The sequence below is a fragment of the Oncorhynchus keta genome, chromosome 31 (assembly GCF_023373465.1).
Source record: "Oncorhynchus keta strain PuntledgeMale-10-30-2019 chromosome 31, Oket_V2, whole genome shotgun sequence".
Taxonomy (NCBI): domain Eukaryota; kingdom Metazoa; phylum Chordata; class Actinopteri; order Salmoniformes; family Salmonidae; genus Oncorhynchus; species Oncorhynchus keta.
The window spans coordinates 18544190-18565634 of record NC_068451.1 but is presented as its reverse complement, the minus strand read 5'-3'; the positions used below and the strand labels follow the sequence as shown (position 1 = coordinate 18565634).

The 21445-nt window shown below is 44.3% G+C and overlaps 2 protein-coding genes across 2 annotated transcripts in view; both read left to right on the top strand.

Annotated features, from left to right (window-relative positions):
• Positions 1-14004, top strand: part of LOC118372994 (cyclin-dependent kinase 14) — a 284041-nt gene extending 270037 nt beyond the window's left edge. The window contains exon 15 of the mRNA XM_052489873.1: positions 10486-14004. The gene's annotated coding sequence lies outside the window, so the exon portion shown is untranslated. The remainder of the gene's footprint in view (positions 1-10485) is intronic.
• Positions 14005-16283: 2279 nt separating this feature from the next.
• LOC127914313 (frizzled-1-like) lies at positions 16284-20172 on the top strand. Its single transcript, XM_052489871.1, has one exon. The coding sequence runs from the start codon at positions 16645-16647 to the stop codon at positions 18322-18324; it is 1680 nt and encodes a 559-aa protein (XP_052345831.1). The 5' UTR covers positions 16284-16644; the 3' UTR covers positions 18325-20172.
• The last annotated feature ends 1273 nt before the right edge of the window (positions 20173-21445 follow it).

Here is a 21445-nt window from a genome sequence, read left to right as displayed (position 1 = left end):
TGAGGGTGTTGTGTTGGGGCAGACAGTGACGTTAACTCTGAGGGTGTTGTGTTGGGGAAGACAGTGACCTTAACTCTAAGGTGCATCACTTCCCACTTCAGCCATGATGCAAACATAGCTAATCCCATGTCCATGCTAATGGTTCTGCTTTCATTTCTCCACTGGGTGTGATTTAGCCAGCTACGTGTTAATATGTGTGTGTGGGTGTGGCTAGCTGGAGCTCTGGCTGCTGGGTTGGGGTGGAAAGGGCAGGGTTTTGGTAGAACCAGGTAGTTTTAGTAGTTAGTCATGATAGGCAGAGTAGGAGAGAGGTAGGGAGGGAGAGAGGTTATTGAGGTCGTCTATCCATGTGTACTGTCACTGTAGTGTTATATGGGAAGAGTAAACAGAGGCATGTCCTTAGTTTGGGTCCTGGTGGGAAGACCTCACCTTCCTTCTAGATCTACTTACTACAAGCCAGCTGTAATCTGTAGTGTTCTATATAGAACTGTGCACGTGTAATGTACATATAATAATATATGCCATTTAGCAGACACATTTATCCAAAGCGACTTATAGTCATCCGTGCATTCATTTGTATGTTTGTGTGGCTCTAGGAATCAAACTCACTATCCTGGCGTTTCAAGCGCTATGCGCTACCATACAGGACCGTGTATAGAATTAAATAGAATATTGTAGCATCATTATTCAAACATGAATATGCAAATGCACTGTAAAGCCCTTGTCCATAGTCTGCATTAGGCTAGAGCAGGCTGTCTTAGCTACTGTCTGTGGGACTCAGTGTTGGGAAATGTCAGTAACCCTCCCCAAATTCCCTGGGTTTTCAGAAATCCTGTTAGGAGGATTCTGGATATCCTGCTTATTCCCTCCTGATTCTGGGAATTTCCCAACTGTGATTTCTGGAAAATATCTGAATTTTGGGAAAGTTTCCAGAACTTTGCGACCCAATACATACAGCCTCCTGTACGTATTACAGCCTCCTGTACGTATTACAGCCTCCTGTACGTATTACAGCCTCCTGTACGTATTAAAACCTCCTGTATGTATTACAACCTCCTGTATGTATTACAGCCTCCTTTATGTATTACAGCCTCCTGTACGTATTACAGCCTCCTGTACGTATTAAAACCTCCTGTATGTATTACAACCTCCTGTATGTATTACAGCCTCCTGTATGTATTACAGCCTCCTGTACGTATTAAAACCTCCTGTATGTATTACAACCTCCTGTATGTATTACAGCCTCCTGTATGTATTACAGCCTCCTGTGTGTATTACAGCCTCCTGTATGTATTACAACCTCCTGTATGTATTACAACCTCCTGTATGTATTACAGCCTCCTGTATGTATTACAGCCTCCTGTATCTATTACAACCTCCTGTATGTATTACAGCCTCCTGTACGTATTACAGCCTCCTGTACGTATTAAAACCTCCTGTATGTATTACAACCTCCTGTATGTATTACAGCCTCCTGTATGTATTACAGCCTCCTGTACGTATTAAAACCTCCTGTATGTATTACAACCTCCTGTATGTATTAAAGCCTCCTGTATGTATTACAGCCTCCTGTGTGTATTACAGCCTCCTGTATGTATTACAACCTCCTGTATGTATTACAACTTCCTGTATGTATTACAACTTCCTGTATGTATTACAGCCTCCTGTATCTATTACAACCTCCTGTATGTATTACAGCCTCCTGTACGTATTACAACCTCCTGTATGTATTACTGCCTCCTGTACGTATTACAGCCTCCTGTACGTATTACAGCCTCTTGTACGTATTAAAACCTCCTGTATGTATTACAACCTCCTGTATGTATTACAGCCTCCTGTATGTATTACAGCCTCCTGTGTGTATTACAGCCTCCTGTATGTATTACAACCTCCTGTATGTATTACAGCCTCCTGTATGTATTACAGCCTCCTGTATCTATTACAACCTCCTGTATGTATTACAGCCTCCTGTACGTATTACAACCTCCTGTATGTATTACTGCCTCCTGTACGTATTACAGCCTCCTGTACTTATTACAGCCTCCTGTATGTATTACAGCCTCCTGTTCGTATTACAGCCTCCTGTACGTATTACAACCTCCTGTATGTATTACAACCTCCTGTACGTATTACAGCCTCCTGTATGTATTACAACCTCCTGTATGTATTACAACTTCCTGTACGTATCACAGCCTCCTGTACGTATCACAGCCTCCTGTACGTATCACAGCCTCTGGTACATATCATAGCTCCCGGTACGTATCATAGCTCCCGGTACGTATCACAGCCTCCTGTACGTATCACGGCCTCCTGTACGTATCACAGCCTCCGGTACATATCATAGCTCCCGGTACGTATCACAGCCTTCTGTACGTATCACAGCCTCCGGGATGTATCACAGCCTCCTGTACGTATCACAGCCTCCGGTACGTATCACAGCCTCCGGTACGTATCACAGCCTCCTGCACGTATCACAGCCTCCTGCACGTATCACAGCCTCCTGTACGTATCACAGCCTCCTGTACGTATCACAGCCTCCGGTACGTATCATAGCTCCCGGTACGTATCACAGCCTCCGGTACGTATCATAGTTCCCGGTACATATCACAGACTCAGACACCAGAGGAGCTGCTCCATGGGACTGGAGGACTGACTGGGTCTATTTACACTAGGCATTAGTAGTACCACTGGATAGTCTCTTCTAACTCCAATAGATGTTTGCTTTGGCTCTACAATCCTCCAAAAGCCACTTACCCCTCACAAGGCCTGTCAGACATCCACAATGTAGCAGTCATTTCCCTCTAGGAGGGAAGACACTGTGAAGGGGAAGACCGAGTGGAGCACAGCCTTGTACATAACCATTACCTCTCCATGGTTGGAGAGTTATGGAGCATCCCATCACACACACACGCACGCACGCACGCACGCACGCACGCACACACGCACACACACACACACACACACACACACACACACACACACACACACACACACACACACACACACACACACACACACACACACACACACACACACACACACACACAACCATTAGGTCCATGGAGGGAGAGAGTTATGGCGGTGTGACTGGAGATGAATGGGGGCGCTGTGTGTTTTAATGGGGGTTGATGGTGGTCTTTGTGTTATACTATCGGGCTGGTCTGTGAATGGGCTGCTCCCAGCAGGAGGTCTACTGATTTACAGCAGGGTTAGATACTGTAGTAATAATAAGGCAGAACAGTTGAAACTGGAGCAGCAGCACGGCCAGGTGGACTGGGGACAGCAAGGAGTCATCATGTCAGGTAGTCCTGAGGCATGGTCCTAGGGCTCAGGTCCTCCGAGAGAGAGAAAGAAAGAGAGAATTAGAGAGAAATTCACACAGGACACCGAATAGGACAGGAGAAGTACTCCAGATATAACAAACTGACCCTAGCCCCCGACACATAAACTACTGCAGCATAAATACTGGAGGCTGAGACAGGAGAGGTCAGGAGACACTGTGGCCCCATCCGAGGATACCCCCGGACAGGGCCAAACAGGAATGATATAACCCCACCCACTTTGCCAAAGCACAGCCCCCACACCACTAGAGGGATATCTTCAACCACCAACTTACCATCCTGAGACAAGGCCGAGTATAGCCCACAAAGATCTCCGCCACGGCACAACCCAAAGGGGGGGCGCCAACCCAGACAGGAAGATCACATCAGTGACTCAACCCACTCAGGTGACACACCCCTCCCAGGGACGGTATGAAAGAGCCCCAGTAAGCTAGTGACTCAGCCCCTGTAATAGGGTTAGAGGCAGAGAATCCCAGTGGAAAGAGGGGAACCGGCCAGGCAGAGACAGCAAGGGCGGTTCGTTGCTCCAGAGCCTTTCCGTTCACCTTCCCACTCCTGGGCCAGACTACACTCAATCATATGACCCACTGAAGAGATGAGTCTTCAGTAAAGACTTAAAGGTTGAGACCGAATTAGCGTCTCTTACATGGGTAGGCAGACCGTTCCATAAAAATGGAGCTCTATAGGAGAAAGCCCTGCCTCCAGCTGTTTGCTTAGAAATTCTAGGGACAATTAGGAGACCTGCGGAAAGATCAGCCTCCTCTCTTCCTCTCCTCCTCTCCTCCTCCCCTCCTGTCTTCCTCTCCTTCTCTTGTTTTCTTCTCAGCTGTGTTCCCATGTCCTTACTGACAGAAACCCCACAAGGGGGAAATCAGCCAGGCCTCAGACAAGAAATACACCACTCAAACCAACAGCGATTTATGGGATGAGAATATAGTAACCGCTTTCCGCTCTCGCCCCAGAAATAGTTTGACACTGGCGGGATCTTTAGTGAGCGCAGTGCTTTAGAGGCTGATCTTTCCGTTGAAGATCCAATGGAAACACAAACACAGACACACAGCATATACACTGGTAATGTCAAAGGGGGTCAGACATCATTCACCCACACCACAGCTCCTATTTATTCATATGCACTTTAAAATGACATATTCAAAAAATGTGTGTAAAACAGAATATAATTTTTCTGTAGTTTCTTCTTCGAACTACAGTTTCTCATCTCTTTATTCAGCCAGCCAAGCCGTTGTGTTGCCAAGCCGAAGGTGCTGTTAAGAGTAGCAGTTGCAGTAACAGTGGTTTGGAGGGTGGTGCTGTTAAGTGTAGCAGTTGCAGTAATAGTGGTTTGGAGGGTGGTGCTGTTAAGAGTAGCAGTTGCAGTAATAGTGGTTTGGAGGGTGGTGCTGTTAAGTGTAGCAGTTGCAGTAACAGTGGTTTGGAGGGTGGTGCTGTTAAGTGTAGCAGTTGCAGTAATAGTGGTTTGGAGGGTGGTGCTGTTAAGAGTAGCAGTTGCAGTAATAGTGGTTTGGAGGGTGGTGCTGTTAAGAGTAGCAGTTGCAGTAATAGTGGTTTGGAGGGTGGTGCTGTTAAGAGTAGCAGTTGCAGTAACAGTGGTTTGGAGGGTGGGGCTGTTAAGAGTAGCAGTTGCAGTAATAGTGGTTTGGAGGGTGGTGCTGTTAAGAGTAGCAGTTGCAGTAATAGTGGTTTAGAGGGTGGTGCTGTTAAGAGTAGCAGTTGCAGTAATAGTGGTTTGGAGGGTGGTGCTGTTAAGAGTAGCAGTTGCAGTAATAGTGGTTTGGAGGGTGGGGCTGTTAAGAGTAGCAGTTGCAATAATAGTGGTTTGGAGGGTGGTGCTGTTAAGTGTAGCAGTTGCAGTAATAGTGGTTTGGAGGGTGGTGCTGTTAAGTGTAGCAGTTGCAGTAATAGTGGTTTGGAGGGTGGTGCTGTTAAGTGTAGCAGTTGCAGTAATAGTGGTTTGGAGGGTGGTGCTGTTAAGAGTAGCAGTTGCAGTAATAGTGGTTTGGAGGGTGGTGCTGTTAAGAGTAGCAGTTGCAGTAATAGTGGTTTGGAGGGTGGTGCTGTTAAGTGTAGCAGTTGCAGTAATAGTGGTTTGGAGGGTGGTGCTGTTAAGAGTAGCAGTTGCAGTAATAGTGGTTTGGAGGGTGGTGCTGTTAAGAGTAGCAGTTGCAGTAATAGTGGTTTGGAGGGTGGGGCTGTTAAGAGTAGCAGTTGCAGTAATAGTGGTTTGGAGGGTGGTGCTGTTAAGAGTAGCAGTTGCAGTAATAGTGGTTTGGAGGGTGAGGCTGTTAAGAGTAGCAGTTGCAATAATAGTGGTTTGGAGGGTGGTGCTGTTAAGTGTAGCAGTTGCAGTAATAGTGGTTTGGAGGGTGGTGCTGTTAAGTGTAGCAGTTGCAGTAATAGTGGTTTGGAGGGTGGTGCTGTTAAGTGTAGCTGTTGCAGTAATAGTGGTTTGGAAGGTGGTGCTGTTAAGTGTAGCAGTTGCAGTAATAATAGTGGTTTGGAGGGTGGTGCTGTTAAGAGTTGCAGTTGTAAATCCAAGGTAGTGTAGAACAAAGAGGTAGAGATGACTTGCTATGTAAACACCCAGCTTCCCAGCGCCTCACAGACGCAACTTTTAATGCACCCAGGAATGTGTGTATAATGACTTGCACCTGTGCTGCCTGAAAGCTAAGGCCTCTGCTCTGACTTACTACTCCATAGTGTGTGTGTGTGTGTGTGTGTGTGTGTGTGTGTGTGTGTGTGTGTGTGTGTGTGTGTGTGTGTGTGTGTGTGTGTGTGTGTGTGTGTGTGTGTGTGTGTGTGTGTGTGTGTGTGTGTGCGTGTGTGTGTGTGTCTGAGAGACAAGCGAGAGAGTGTACGTGCTACTCTGCCTGTATTTGAAGTACCGACATGGAAGACGTTCAACAGTGGGGTTGTGGTGCCAGGACATGAGGAAATAGAAAACACATCCATGTGTAGAATAGACCCTCTTCTCCTGGGGAGACCAACAGAGAACACCTCGCCTCCACTGCCTCACACCTTCACACACACCTTCACACACAACACCCTCACAGGAACTGGTTAACTTAACCCCTCTGCCCAGAGAGAAGAGAGAGAAACAGAAACAGCTGTGCGTAGCTGTGTTATCCTCACTAGTCAGCTAGCTAGCCCATGCATGGTGCCTCTGTCTGTTCTGAGGTAGGGAGATAGGGGCGCCTTAAGCCAGTGCTGGAATTAAACATCTTCCCCATATACCCACCAGCGTGTGGGTCATCGGCTAATTACCCTTTGGAATCTGCATGTCATGTGACGGCCGGGGCCTGAAGGTGGAGTGGCTGCTTCCTGTACCCGTTAACCCCTGCTACAAATATGTGTGTGTGTGTATGTGTGTGTGTGTTTAACCAGAAGTCCCTGCAACAGTAGTAAACTAAAATAAATCTGACCAACTGGTGACATTTTGTAAGTCCCCACAAGGAAAAAGTACATTTCTAGTTGGTTAGGGTTAGAATTGGATTAGGGTTACGTTTAGGGTTATGTTTAGGGCTAGGTTTATGGTTAGGGGTTAAGGAAAATAGGATTTTGAATGGGAATAAATTGTGTCCCCACAAGGTTAGATAAACATAAATATATGTGTGTTTCTCTCTCTCTCTCTCTCTCTCTCTCTCTCTCTCTCTCTCTCTCTCTCTCTCTCTCTCTCTCTCTCTCTCTCTCTCTCTCTTTCATATTCATTAGGCCTAGTTATGTTTATCCTGGCAGGCAGGGGTGTATGGATATGTAGAGTGCTGTTTTAATGAAGGGAGTGTAGTAGTGAGACAGGCTATAGGACTATAGACTGGTAAACATTAGGCTGCCCTGCCTGACTGGCTCTGGTACTCACACTGTTTTTATTAGTGATAAACCATGGCTGGAACCCGACCAGAAAAACCACTACAGACAAGCTCCATGTCTTGTTAAATACATGTACATTTAAAGGGTATTCCTCTAAGCAAACGGGTGGGGAGATTTCTGTTAGTACGCTAAAGCAGAGAAAACCATCTGCAAACCACCGATGGTACCCACGACTCTGGGATGATTTGACTGTCTGTGCGTGCGTGCGTGTGTGTGCGTGTGCATGTGTGCGTGCGTGCATGCGTGCGTGTGTGTGTGTGTGTGCGTGCGTGCGTGCGTGTGTGTGTGTGTGTGTGTTTGTGTGTGTGTGTGTGGGAGAGAGACAGAGAGTGTATGATTTAGATGATTTAGGCATTCTAAATGATTAATTATTGTTACTAGTACACTGGAAACGACTGCTCATGTAAGACCAGTGAAGTCTGCAGTAGCCATGGCAACCCAACACAGCAGTAGCCATAACACAGCATTCCTGTCATTCTAATGGCTGGAAACTTTTAAGTCCAGTCTACATCCAGTAGGGAACCTTTGTTTTTTTTTTATTAAACCTGTGCTTAAAAGAAATGGAAAATGATTTGTCTTAATTAAAATCACTCCAAATCCTCAATTCACTAACAAACACACCTACATACCCACAGTATATACACCTACATACCCACACACACAGTTTATAGCCCAGCACGTAAAACCGTTTGTTAAAGCATCAGGGATGTCTCAGCTGAGGGTGTTGTGTGAGTGATTTTTAATGGCGGGCTGACGCACCTCATTACCCCGGGATCAGACATGACGGGACCGCTGTGGGGGTTAGGGGTCAGAGGGCGTGATCTCTGGAGGGGTGGTAGGCAGAGGGTGTCAGGCTTCCTCAGTCAAGCTTGCCTGACTACCAATGTAGACAACTCCTGTTAATTCAGGGTGTTTTGGATTGATAATTATCTGTAGAATTTAGAACCAAATCATGTTTGTTAAAGGGACCTGTAAAAATGTCATTGAGTACGGTTATATGCACACAGTAATGCGATTATTGTGGATCGTCAGATTAATATAATAGTTTGATTAAAACGTTTACATGCTTTGCAAGAAGACCGATTTCCCTAATAATCCTGTTTAGATGGACACATCTGAAATCAGGCTACCTGATGGCACTCTGATAAATGCAGAAAATCACCAATCAAAATAAAGGTTTTACCACAGCGACCATGTTCTTTTTGGGAAGCGTATTTGATTCTGAGTTGGGACATATAAAGTTTGTATGTGAAAACCACTTCTAAGACACATACATACAGTTGTTCCAAACTGACTCGTACTAAAGAGGGAGGCTCTCGGCTGGTGCTGGTGCCCAGATCTAATACACCACTGGAACGTTTGTTTACATGTCCTAATCATTCAAAGGATTGCTCAGAACACCAGGTGTTTCAATCGGCGTATGCTTACTATGATTTTGACCTTACGCCGATTAAGCTTAGCAGAGTTTACATGACTAATGCATAATCTGCCTACTGCCAAAGTCAGTTTAATATCATATTATTAGTGTGCATGTAAATGTACTCATTGATAAGCTAGTTAGGCCTATTGGAAGTATTTGACTGTTTTAAAACCCCTCTGTGTTTTTTGTCTACATTATTATGTCCATGGTGTTTATATGCTACTTAGGCTTATTTGAAGTGTGTTAGTATTCTGCAACACCTGAGAGGTTTGTCTCCGTTCTCTGAGGTGTTCATCTGGGGTTATTAGTATTTCCAGACCTGCTGCTTCACGGTAGTGACAGGCTCTTTGATCAGGCAGATATAAGGGATGAAAGGTGTGTGTGTTGAGGAGGGGATTGTCTGGGGAGCGACCCGCTCACTGCAAAACTGACTGGCTGCCCGATGAACATCTAGAAAAGAACTGTGCTGATATTTGAACATGGCCTCAGAGAGACTGGGATGTGGGGGGAGAGGGGGGAGTGGGATTGGTGAGAAAAGGGGGAGCAGGCTACAAACGCGGGTGTGGGCGAGTGGAGGGGGAAGGATGATCAGAGAGAGAGGTTAGTTTGTGTTTTTTTTTGTAGTCACCTCTTCTTATTCTCTCTCTCGATCTCTCTCTCCATTGTTAAATATCCCACCACCCAGCACTAAGCACTTTCCCTTCTTAATGATGTCATTGTGTGTGTGTGTGTGGGGGGGAAGTTCTGTCTATTTACCATTGTATGACAGCCAACAGCTGGCCCTATTGGACATGGCCACGCCCTACAAATCCTACCCATCTGGTTCCTTAAGCGGAACCCCCTACACACACACACTCACTCACACACAAACACTCGCTCACACACACTCATCTTTAGTACTTTTTCATCCCACAGGACTAAATCAGGCCTCAAAAACAACATATTCCATTGTTGACTGAAAGAGTATATGATACTGTAGGGAGGAGAGCAAAAGGAGAGAGGGAGGAGAGAGAGATCCCTCTGTGTGGGCCTCACGACCTGCCATCCAATCACTCACCCTGATGAAGCAGAGAAAGAGAGAGAGATGAACAGGAGAGAGACTGAGTGCTTCTGTGACCTTGAACTTCTCAACCTCACATCCTCTCTCCTTTTCTCTCTCTGTCTGTTTATCCCCTTTTCTCTGTTTCTGTCCTATGTCCACTCTGTTCATCTCGCAGTGTCCTTTTTGACCTAAACAAGACTCCATACTCTATCCCTGCTTTACACAATGCAAACTGAAGTAAAGCTCATCTTCTCGCTACTTCTCTTTCTCCCTCTTACCCCTCTCTCTCTCACACACACACACACACACACACACACACACACACACACACACACACACACACACACACACACATGCGCGCGCCCACAAACACTAACACACACACATTCCTACACCGCCTGTATGTGTTTTTGAGTCAGAGAGCTGTATGAGCAGCAGATAAAGGAGGCGTCCATCCAAGACTTCAGATTCCTGGCATAGACTGCCTCACATCCACTGGGAATGGACTTCCAAAGGCTGAGCGAGAGACAGAAAGAGAAAGAGGGGGGAAAGAGTGAGAGGGGGGGGACACAGGGAGAGACATGCATTATTTATTATTGCAGTATGGTCACTAGAAAGAAAGAAGGGGATTAGAGGAGCGCTCCAAGCCAGCCAGGTCTACTAGGTTATTTCTCTCTCTCTCTCCGTCTCTATTTTTCTCTCTCTTTTTACTTCTCTCCTAAGGGGTCGTTCAGAAATAAGGTAGTTGTGGTTAGTTCATTTCCAGTTGGCAGATTAACTAAAGTGTTTGTGTTTTTCAGGTTGCTGCTGTGGTCAGTCCAAGAGAGAAGGACAAAGACACTGAGATGGAGGAACCACCGGGATCACATTCCCTCTTCTGTTTCTTTAACTTATTACCTTTCCGTGTGTGTGTGTGTGTGTGTGTGTGTGTGTGTGTGTGTGTGTGTGTGTGTGTGTGTGTGTGTGTGTGTGTGTGTGTGTGTGTGTGTGTGTGTGTGTGTGTGTGTGTGTGTGTGTGTGTGTGTGTGCATGCATTTTGGTGGGTGACACCTCCAATTTCAGTTTTATAATTTGCAATTTTTGTTGACTTTTATAATGTTATGATACTCGTCTATCGTTGACACATTTACAATACCCTTAATCATCAAGGGACTTTACAATACTATTGATACATACTGTGGCTTGTGTTTCTAACTACCTATGTGAGAATGTATATTTGTGTGTACAGTATACTCATATTTAGAAAATATATCACGGACTCCAAGAAAGCTCACATTCTTTCACAAACATGCTACACTTGCATGCATTCACGCACGCATGCACAAACTCACACGTACACACACACACAGATATACACACACACACACACGTACACACACACACACAGATACACACCCACACAGTTTCACTCACAACACAAACTTGAACTGAGAATGACAAGCGGTGGTAATGTTTCTCTTTAACTTTGAACTGTTCCTCCTCTGTAACTGTCAGGCCACAGTCAAATGACATCAAATCAATAATAATCATAAGAGCAATGGTAGTAATACTGTAATAGTGATACTGGTGATAATAATCCGTTAGTCTCTGCTGGAGATGATGCATACACACAAAGCAATGAGCGTCGATGACATCGTGAAGAGTCACATGTTATATGGTAAATTCGCTGTGGTTCGTCTCAGTGTATGTGGGTGTGTTATATCTGTGTGATTGCGTGTGCATCAAACATGGGCAATACCCTTCATTGGTGCTTCCATGTAGGCCATGAGGTACTGTTATCTATACCGCATCCTGTTGTGCACTGTATCGAGATGGTAAAACACAATGGCAATAGGCTCAGTGGGATTTCGATCTCTTGGTTGACCCGTGACAATCCTCTTCTCCTTCACATCCTTTGAACCGTCACCGTCCAGTAATGTATATCAGACGTCATCACAAATGTTTTTAGACGATTACGTCATTGGCTCTTTGTCTCAGCCATCACGTCAATACAATTACTAGGAGCACTTTTTTTGATATCGTGTGATATTGATCTAACAAATAGTTTTGTTTCATTGGCTGGTACAAAGATCTCTTTGTGTTCGATTTACAACTGGGTGTTGTTTTGTATAAAAATACCTGCTCATATTAGTCATGTGTGAGCTAGGTAATATAGCAATGACCAGTAACATGGAGAATATGGGTTCCTGTTTTATGAATTGATTTGAAATCTACCACTAATCTGAATGGGCCTGTACTGTTCACAAGTAGAGGGGGAGGAGAGTTCTGAGTGAGATATCATGGACACACACTGACGATCAGGAGAGATTAGTTTTCTTAATCCACGCTGACACCCTTAGAAAGATGTGTGTGTGCACTCTCTCTCTCACACACACACACACACACACACACACACACACACACACACACACACACACACACACACACACACACACACACACACACACACACACACACACACACACACACACACACACACATGAGAACACATGAGAACACATGAGAGACAGTCACAAGTATTATACAGTAGACACTTGGCCACACACAGTCCCTCTCCAGCCATGCCTCACCTGCTAGTCTATCATAGAGGGAGGAGGAGGAGGACACGCTGAAAGGAAATGGGGCCTTGTAGAAGGCTTTGACATAGTTCGCCATATGGCCAAGTCCATGTTGTGTTACAGCTTTAATTGTCCCACCATCTCTAGTGGTGTTTGGTGTGGTATAGAGCACTCGAGGCAACGACAGAGAAACACGGTGATAGTGACGACTTGTGTCATTAGCTTTTTGAGAATGCACTTTTTTAATCTACTTGCCCTACTGTACATTCCAGCTTATTAAAAATGTCACTTTTTGCACCTGTGTTGTCCTTAATCACATGCCCTTGCCTGCACAGACTAGAAATATCAGTGCCCTCCCTTGTCAACCATAGTATAGGCCAGCAGACCCCAGTTTCCAACCCCAGTGAGACTTTTTGAGGAGAACTACTACAAATACTTGAAGTGATTTCATCGAACTTCAGTGTCATTCCTGGTGGGGCAAGTGATTCTGTGTTGTGGTAGTGAAGACGGTGAGGAAGGGTGGAGAGTAGAGTGGCGTCTTAATGTGACTAAAGCAGCGTGACAGAGGAGGGTAAATACCTGAGAGCTCTGCTGAGATAGATCGCCCAGCTCGCTCTGCTCGGCCTTGCATGGCTTTATGGGATACAGGAGGTATTAGCAGCTGAATAATTATTGTTCATACGTTACTCTCCTGCTTTCTGTCTGTGTGGCATATCACTTTTCTAATGCCCCCTTTTTATTTTGTGCCTTTGTGTCCCAGAAGTTTCTTCCTTTGCCGCCTGCCGGCGACATCACATAAACATGAAAATATTGAATATGTTTTGGACTACCTGCCTGCCTGCCTGCCTGCCTATGTGGGTGGACTTCCTGAAAGCTCTTTTTTTCTCCTCTGGGAACGAAAAGCATTTCTCTATGAAGGGAAATCTTGGGAAAGAAGTAGTGAAATTGCACATTGAGCACTGTGGTGGTCGAAATTATTAACATTTTAATGGGGCCTACTAGCATTTTAATGTTACCATTGGTTCTTGCTTGTAAAGTTAACTTCCAGATGTTTAATAAAATGCATTTACAAATACACAATTCAAATCTGAATTGGGGAATGGCTTAAGATGGATCTGTTTGCTATACTGGTCATGCTACGGAATGTGCACATTCTGAGTCATATTTCGAGATACATGTCAATATTTAATCATTTTGTATCCTTTGTTATAAACTGTCTTACTAGGCTGTATATAAAGGGGGAGGTGAAACGCCTTGTGTAAAATTTAATAGTGACTATGTTTGCGTACATACAGGGTCACGCGTGTCTCCTCTGCGCCATAAAAGAGAGGATTCGTATTAAATATATATGGATATATACACATACAGTATATTTTTTGGCCTTGTCAGTTTCTTAACTGCGTAGACGTACAGTATATGTTGGGAAAGGCGTTTTGGAACCAGACATGCAACCCCCGCTGTACTCAACACTGAATCTGTGTTTTACAGTACAAAAAAAAAGCTTCTCTTTGCGTATCTATTTTTTCTTTTTTGTATGATGCTCTGAAAATACATCATTTTTCACAAGTGGTTTCGGACATAGAAGAAGTGTTACCGGTCACTTTATAAACTGAAACTTAGGATATAATAGTAGAATAGCTGTTGCATTACCTATTTGTTACGACCTGTATGTAATGTTATTATGGAAGATGTAATGTCCTTCTGTAAATGTTGTTTATTGTTGGTTTACCTGAAATAAATAAAGTTTATTAATGCTTCAAACTGTGTTCAGCTACCAATGCAAAACAGCTGTTGTTAGGTCATGTATTACATACTTACATACATACGTTCATACTAATTCTACCACAACTCCATTCTAATGGTCATGCTAGTGTGGATATTGGTTGCCTTTGTCCTCCTATTCATCAGTATTTACATAGTTAGCTACTTCCTGAAATTAGTTATCCCTGGAATTGATATAAGTACCGTACTTAGTTTTTTTTACGGCAAAATTTCCTCAACTGTACCAGCAACGGTTTCTAGTGATTTATCCTGTATTACCAGTCCCTGTTTGATGTGAGCTCAGCTGGCCTGATTACAGAGTCCCTCTTTGTATTGTACCACCACAGTGTTTTCTCTGGACACCCACCAAGGTGTTTTGTCTCTGATTCAAACCATACCAATAGGTCAACAACATCTCCAAGTCTGCATCCCAAATTGCATCCCTATTGGCTCTGGTTAAATGTAGTGCACTATATAGGGAATAGAGTGCCATTTGGGATGCATATTTGAAAAAGTATGTAACTTCAGTTATGAGTACAGTTTTCAGGCCTGCTGGTCCTCAAACAGATATAATTTATAACATGAAAACAAACAACCTCCAGGTCATAATGACTGCTGTGACAGATAGGTAGGAGACAAATACATGGAAACTGCAACAACACAACGTTTGCTGTAAGAATGTTATGTTCATAACGTTTTTAAAGTTCCTTTGGAAAAACATGAAGTCATTCTATTCTATTCTGTGGTTATTGCATGTGGTCATAAATGGTTCTGAAACGGTTTTGCACCAAAGATTCCCCACCAAAAAATGCATTTCCAATAGTTAATTCCAGTTTATCTCTTTAATGTTGGATCATATATCAACTGCATGAAGGTCAAATCTGACTCAAGGTTTTAACTTTGTCTTCGTAATGTTAATTGCTCTGGACAACTTTATTCCAAACTGAATAGACTTGGCTAGACACCCAGCCCTAAAACAAGACATTTAGTAACATACATCATTTTGAGTTTGTGTGTCTCTCTTGGCAGGGTGTAGCTTGAAGAACCAAATCTCACTGCATTCTTCTGTCAGGATATATTACATACTTATTGACTCCTTCTACATCGCACTGACAGACATGCCTCCTAACCAGTCAGAATGCCTGGGTAACTGATTAACATTAGGGATCCTCTGTATTTGCTTGGCCTCAGCTAGTGAGCCATGACGTTTTGAATTCTCAATAGAGAGGGCTCTGTGACAGGTTGATAACTAGAAATAGGTTTTGATGCACATCACTTGGGCTAATCATATTATTGATGTGCTATAACTGGTCATAGTGTTATTGATGGTTGCAACAGTAGTTGATTTGATTATTATTTATGTTATGATATTGTTTTTGTACATTAAACAGTCTTACATTATCTAATATATCTCTGGTGAACAGTAAGGTACAGTACAGTACAGTACAGTACAGTACAGTTGATGACAAATGAGAGATAATAGACTCCCTAAAAGTCAAGGGGGGGCAGGACAGCCCTGTTAAGCTCACTGTAGTGGAGTATCTCCCTTCCTTCCTTTGGTGTTCTACACAGGGTCTCTCTCTCTCTTTTTCTCTCTCACGGTTTCCTTCCTGTTCTCCTCTACACAGTGTCTCTCCCTCCCACTGTTCCCTCTGCGCGCACCACTGTGTGAGATGGGTTTGAAACCCCTCTGATCCCAAAGTCTCGTGGTGACGAACCACTTTCATCCCTGTCCCTAGGGCCTAACGGTGGAGACGACATTATGGTTGAAAGGGGAGACTGATTAAAATTATGCTGGTTGTTCCCTCTCTAAAAGATCCATTTAGGCTATACTCATTTGTAATATGTAACGCGCATGGCATTTATTTAGTGTGTTTTACAGTCACACACAGTTTTACTGGATGATAATACCAAGGGAGTCTGGACTGTTACAATAGTAGGCTATTTGAGGAGGTCTAATATGAGTCAATACCTCACAGTTTTAATGAACATAGAAGTTAATTAAGGGTAAAGGGTTTGCTCATATAAACGGTAGGCCTTCTGTCAGATTTGTAAAATAGTATTTCCTTTTCCATCAGTTGTCCTAGATGTGGCTTTCAGAAGTATCATAGGCCTATTTATAAGGGCATAATATTTATTTGGAATGTGTGATATTGTTTCGGTTATAGAACTAAGACATTGAATCGCATCAGCCATGCACAAGATGAACAATTGTAGACGATCCCTAAACCATGCCATCTGTTAGTCCAACCCTTTTTTCCATATGGAGGAGAGAGAGACGGCTCACTGAGACAGCAGGGCGCCTGGAAACAGGTTTCAACAGCGCAGAGCAGAGAGAGGCTATCTCGTCTGTCGCGCAGCTAGAGTAGCAGAAGAACATTGCGGAGTCCGGACCTGAGTGTTGTGTATAGTAGGTTGGATTTTCTTCTCCAAATTCTGTCAGCGATATTTTTCGATTTTGGGGGACCTTCAACATCTCTGCGCAACGGCGGGGAGAAGCGAAAACAACCAAAAGTTACGCTGGAAGGGAGTAATGTTACATTTACAAGGAAAGAAAAACCGAGCACAGAAAGGGAGCGGGGAAGTAGTGGCGAGCTAGCTGGCGAGCTAGCTAGTTTTGGAAGAAACCGCAAAGAAAGTATGTCTGTGGCCGTGCGTAATGCTTTCGCAATGGATTACAACAAAGTACTGTGTATATTTTTGCAGGTGTTTTTATTGATCAGTTTAGGATCTATACGGGTAAATGGACAGTATGGCGACCGGGGAATGTCTATTCCGGAGCACGGTTTTTGCCAGCCGATTTCTATTCCACTTTGTACAGACATCGCATACAACGAGACCATCATGCCAAATTTACTAGGACACACAAACCAGGAGGAAGCAGGGCTCGAGGTACACCAGTTTTACCCGCTTGTGAAAGTTCAGTGTTCTCCTGATTTAAAGTTTTTCCTCTGCTCCATGTATGCGCCTGTGTGCACGGTGCTTGAGCAGGCGCTTCCCCCGTGCAGGTCACTGTGCGAGAGGGCGAGACAGGGCTGCGAGGCGCTCATGAACAAATTCGGTTTTCAGTGGCCGGTCAGCCTCGCTTGCGAGTCTTTCCCGGTTCACGGAGCGGGCGAGCTGTGCGTCGGGCAGAATATGTCGGGCCAAAACACACCGGTCAACCCCACCCCTGATGTAACGGAGCCTCCGCACGATACTGCGATTGTAAAAGGACAGTTCAAGTGCCCGGCTTCGCTGAAAGTACCCACTTATTTGAATTACCGTTTTCTCGGTGAGGATGACTGTGGCGCACCGTGCGAGCCAAAGAAATCTAACGGAATGATGTACTTCAGCGAGGAAGAGTTAAAATTCGCCAGGATATGGATAGTAATCTGGTCCGTGTTATGTTGTGCATCCACGTTATTTACCGTTCTAACCTATCTGGTGGACATGAAGCGCTTCAGCTACCCAGAGCGTCCTATTATCTTCCTATCCGGTTGCTACACCATGGTATCCATTGCCTACATAGCTGGATTTCTCCTTGAGGACAAGGTGGTTTGCAATGACAGGTTTGACAACGACATTAGGACTGTGGTGCAGGGTACCAAAAAGGAGGGTTGTACCATCCTCTTCATGATGTTGTATTTTTTCAGCATGGCCAGCTCCATCTGGTGGGTCATCCTGGCCCTCACCTGGTTCCTGGCAGCAGGGATGAAGTGGGGTCACGAAGCCATCGAGGCCAACTCGCAGTACTTCCACCTGGCGGCGTGGGCTGTGCCCGCCATTAAAACCATCACTATCCTGGCGGTGGGACAGGTGGATGGGGATGTCCTTAGCGGCGTGTGCTTCGTGGGCATCAACAGCGTGGACGCTCTCCGAGGCTTCGTCCTGGCGCCGCTCTTTGTCTACCTCTTCATCGGCACCTCGTTCCTCCTGGCCGGCTTCGTGTCTCTGTTCCGGATCAGAACCATCATGAAGCACGACGGCACCAAGACGGAGAAGCTGGAGAAGCTGATGGTGAGGATAGGGATCTTCAGCGTGCTCTACACCGTCCCCGCCACCATCGTCATCGCCTGCTACTTCTACGAGCAGGCCTTCCGGGAGCAGTGGGAGAGGACGTGGATCAGCCAGACGTGTAAGACGTACGCCGTGCCCTGTCCGGCCCACCCACACCCCAACATGAGCCCCGACTTCACCGTCTTCATGATCAAGTACCTCATGACTCTGATTGTGGGGATAACGTCCGGGTTCTGGATCTGGTCTGGGAAGACCCTCAACTCCTGGAAGAGGTTTTATACGAGACTGGCTAACAACAGACAGGGAGAGACCACAGTGTGAATGGTCTGAGTGGGGTGAGACCTCTGGATGTACTTTAGCCTATGATGGGCGTCCCCCACACACAAAAAAATGTGTTTATTTACAGACTGAATGAATGATAATCGTTTTTGGACTTAATTGCCATGCAGAGACACTCATTGGTACATGATGTTTCTATTGTACATAAAACATTTTGTGAGATTTTTGTAAGTATATATTTGTATTTAAAGATCAAAATTCTCTTTTTTAGTGTTTCCCTCTATTAAAACCAACATTTATTTGACACACTTTGGGCATAATGAAAATGGACCTAAGTGATAAAGCTAACTGAGCATTTAGCATTAAGGATGTGGTTGTCTTAGGACCTGAGTTGGCTTGGTCACTGTTGGGAGAGGGTTATAGCTGTCTTTGATCAGTAGACTGGCTCGGAACATTGTTTCTATTCTAAGCAGCAGAGTCCCGTGAAAAACAATTGCTTCCTCGTGGGTCCTTATCCCCCATTATACTGTTGTTCTTTCTGTCCAGCTGTTCTCATCTATTCAACATATTTCTAAATGCCTGGGATTTGAAGGTTAAAAATATGATCAACATGTATTTTAAAACGAGGTATAGGTTTGGGATTATGTGTTCACCATATTTCTAAATGCCTGGGATTTGACAGTTAAAAGTACAGTCAGCATTTTTGTAACAAGAAAGTAGGTATAGGTTTGGGATTGTGTGCACATGTACTGTGTAGCCTACATGACATGAATCCTCCAAATGCAAATGTTTTCATAACCTGAATGAGAATGAGCCAGAGTGAGAACATTTAGCCCAAAATAAAGCCTGAATAGTTGCACCAAAGTTAAAAGCCCTCTTTTGGTGACACAATATTGTAATAGAATGGAAGTAAACAATTTGCAGGATCTTTTCAACATTTTGTTTATGTGTTTCAGATAGCCCTGCTGCCTATGAACACAGAACAGACGCACGTTGTTTGTGGCTTTGTTTACCTTTTTGAGCACTTTGAGGGGAATACTAGCCTGGTCCCAGATCTGTTTGTGCTGTCTTGCCAACCCCCAAAGAACCATAGGAGTAGGCAGGACAGCACAATCAGGTCTTGGACCAGGCTAGGGGAATACAGAATGCTGGACAGAGACAGCTCCGACTCAGAGGTAGGCTACGTAACACATCAGCTGCACCCCCTAATGCTTTCTCACAGACAGACAGACATACAGACAGCTGAAATACCAATACTTCACTCATGAACAAGTTGAAATACGCAGTAGCCTACTCTACAGCCGGCTGTATAATTGGCTTATAAAAATTGAAAGCAAATGAATAATTGAAGGAGATAGGACAGCGCGTTTTGTAATTTTCAGACCTACAGGTAATCAGAGTTATTCCCCAGAAGGTAATTGTTGGCAAAATGTGGCTGTAATTTTTTTACAATGGGTCCAGGTGGCAGCTTTGAGCAGTCCCCTTTTACAATGGGCCCAGGTGGCAGCTTGGAGCAGTCCCCTTTCACCCCTGAGTCATTTCTCCTGGTTAAGTGTGTGTTTGTGTGTGCACACATGCTCGTGTGTGTGTGTGCGTGTGTGTGTGTCGGTGCTAACCATGCAGGATGAGCAGCTGTCTTTAGGCTTTATAAAGCTAGACACCGTGATCTGTCCCCACCTCAGACATCTTCTGTTATGTTCTTGTCAAATGCATGAAAGTTATTTTACCATGGATGGCTCTCTATTAAACTACATGATCATGCCTTTCACATCTATTATGTTTAATTCTGGTATTCTGCATTTGTTTGTTATTAAAAACATATTTATAGATACATTTCTTTATATCCACACTGATTACTTTAAAGAATAAAAAATCCCACCTTTGCACCAACTGTCATGTTGATTTGAAATATCTATTATTTTCATTTGTTATAAACCAAGGTTGATGGATTGAATCATGCTGTCAGCCTAGTGTACATTTACATTTGAGTAATTTAGCAGGTGGTCTTATTCAGAACGACTTCCAGGAGCAATTAGGGTTAAGTGCCTTGCTCAAGGGCACATCAACATATTTTTCAACTAGTCGGCTAGGGGATTAGAACCAGCGACCTTTCGGTTCTTGGCCCAATGCTCTTAACCGCTAGGGTACCTGCCTAACATGTAGTTTAAGATTTGGAGTGTAACAAATCTGCTTCTTCGACTCTATAGTATTCACTTTGTAACAACATGGTAATAGCAATCATTTTTACAGCTGGAAAAGCTCAACAGCGAACACGAGTTTTATCTCAGTGGTTACAGCCAACTGTGAAGTCTGGTTTGAAAAATTACTTCCTTATCCTGGGTGGATGTTAATCAAATGCAGCTCTCTGGTTAGGCTAAATGAGGTGGATGGGAATCTTGTGAATGGTTGGTATGCACTGAATGCTCAGAGGCCTTGCTTGTGTAGGGGCATTGTTACTTTGCACTTAAAAATAGCTTGTGTCCCATGTCTGGCAGTCACATACGTAGGTCAGCTACTCAACTTTCATACAGCCGTTGTTTAGGGTAGTTTTACATTTACATTACATTTAAGTCATTTAGCAGACGCTCTTATCCAGAGCGACTTACAAATTGGTGCATTCACCTATGACATCCAGTGGAACAGCCACTTTACAATAGTGCATCTAAATCTTTTAGGGGGGGTGAGAAGGATTACTTATCCTATCCTAGGTATTCCTTAAAGAGGTGGGGTTTTGTTGTTGTCTTTAATTTTGTTGCTCTGTTCACTCTTGTATCTATTGTGTCCAAGCTTCTCTGAAGTCTGTGGCTGTATAGTTTGTGGCTAAACTGACCATAACTTAATGTGAACTATATATATGTCCAGTAGTTTATGCATACGCACAGTTCAAACCGCTGCGCTGAAGATCTGCTTTATAGCACGGGTGACAATTAAAAGCAATGTTCCCAAGGTCGCAGAGACTCTGCATTCATGGTAAACGATACGTCGGCTCAATCGGAAGTGACCTTTACATGTGAACTGTGCTACAACGCAGATATTCTGAGCTACGGATTAAACCGAGCCCTTGGTTTCAGACAGGTTAGCAGGTGTGCTGAGGAACACTCCCCATTTTCGTTGTGAAAATGTTGAGTATCAGTGAGATGTAGTAAGTGCTTGGCACAGAGTT

Coding starts and splice junctions, on each gene's coding strand:
- LOC127914313 (XM_052489871.1), top strand. CDS start 16,645: ATGTCTGTGGCCGTGCGTAATGCTTTCGCAATGGATTACAACAAAGTA.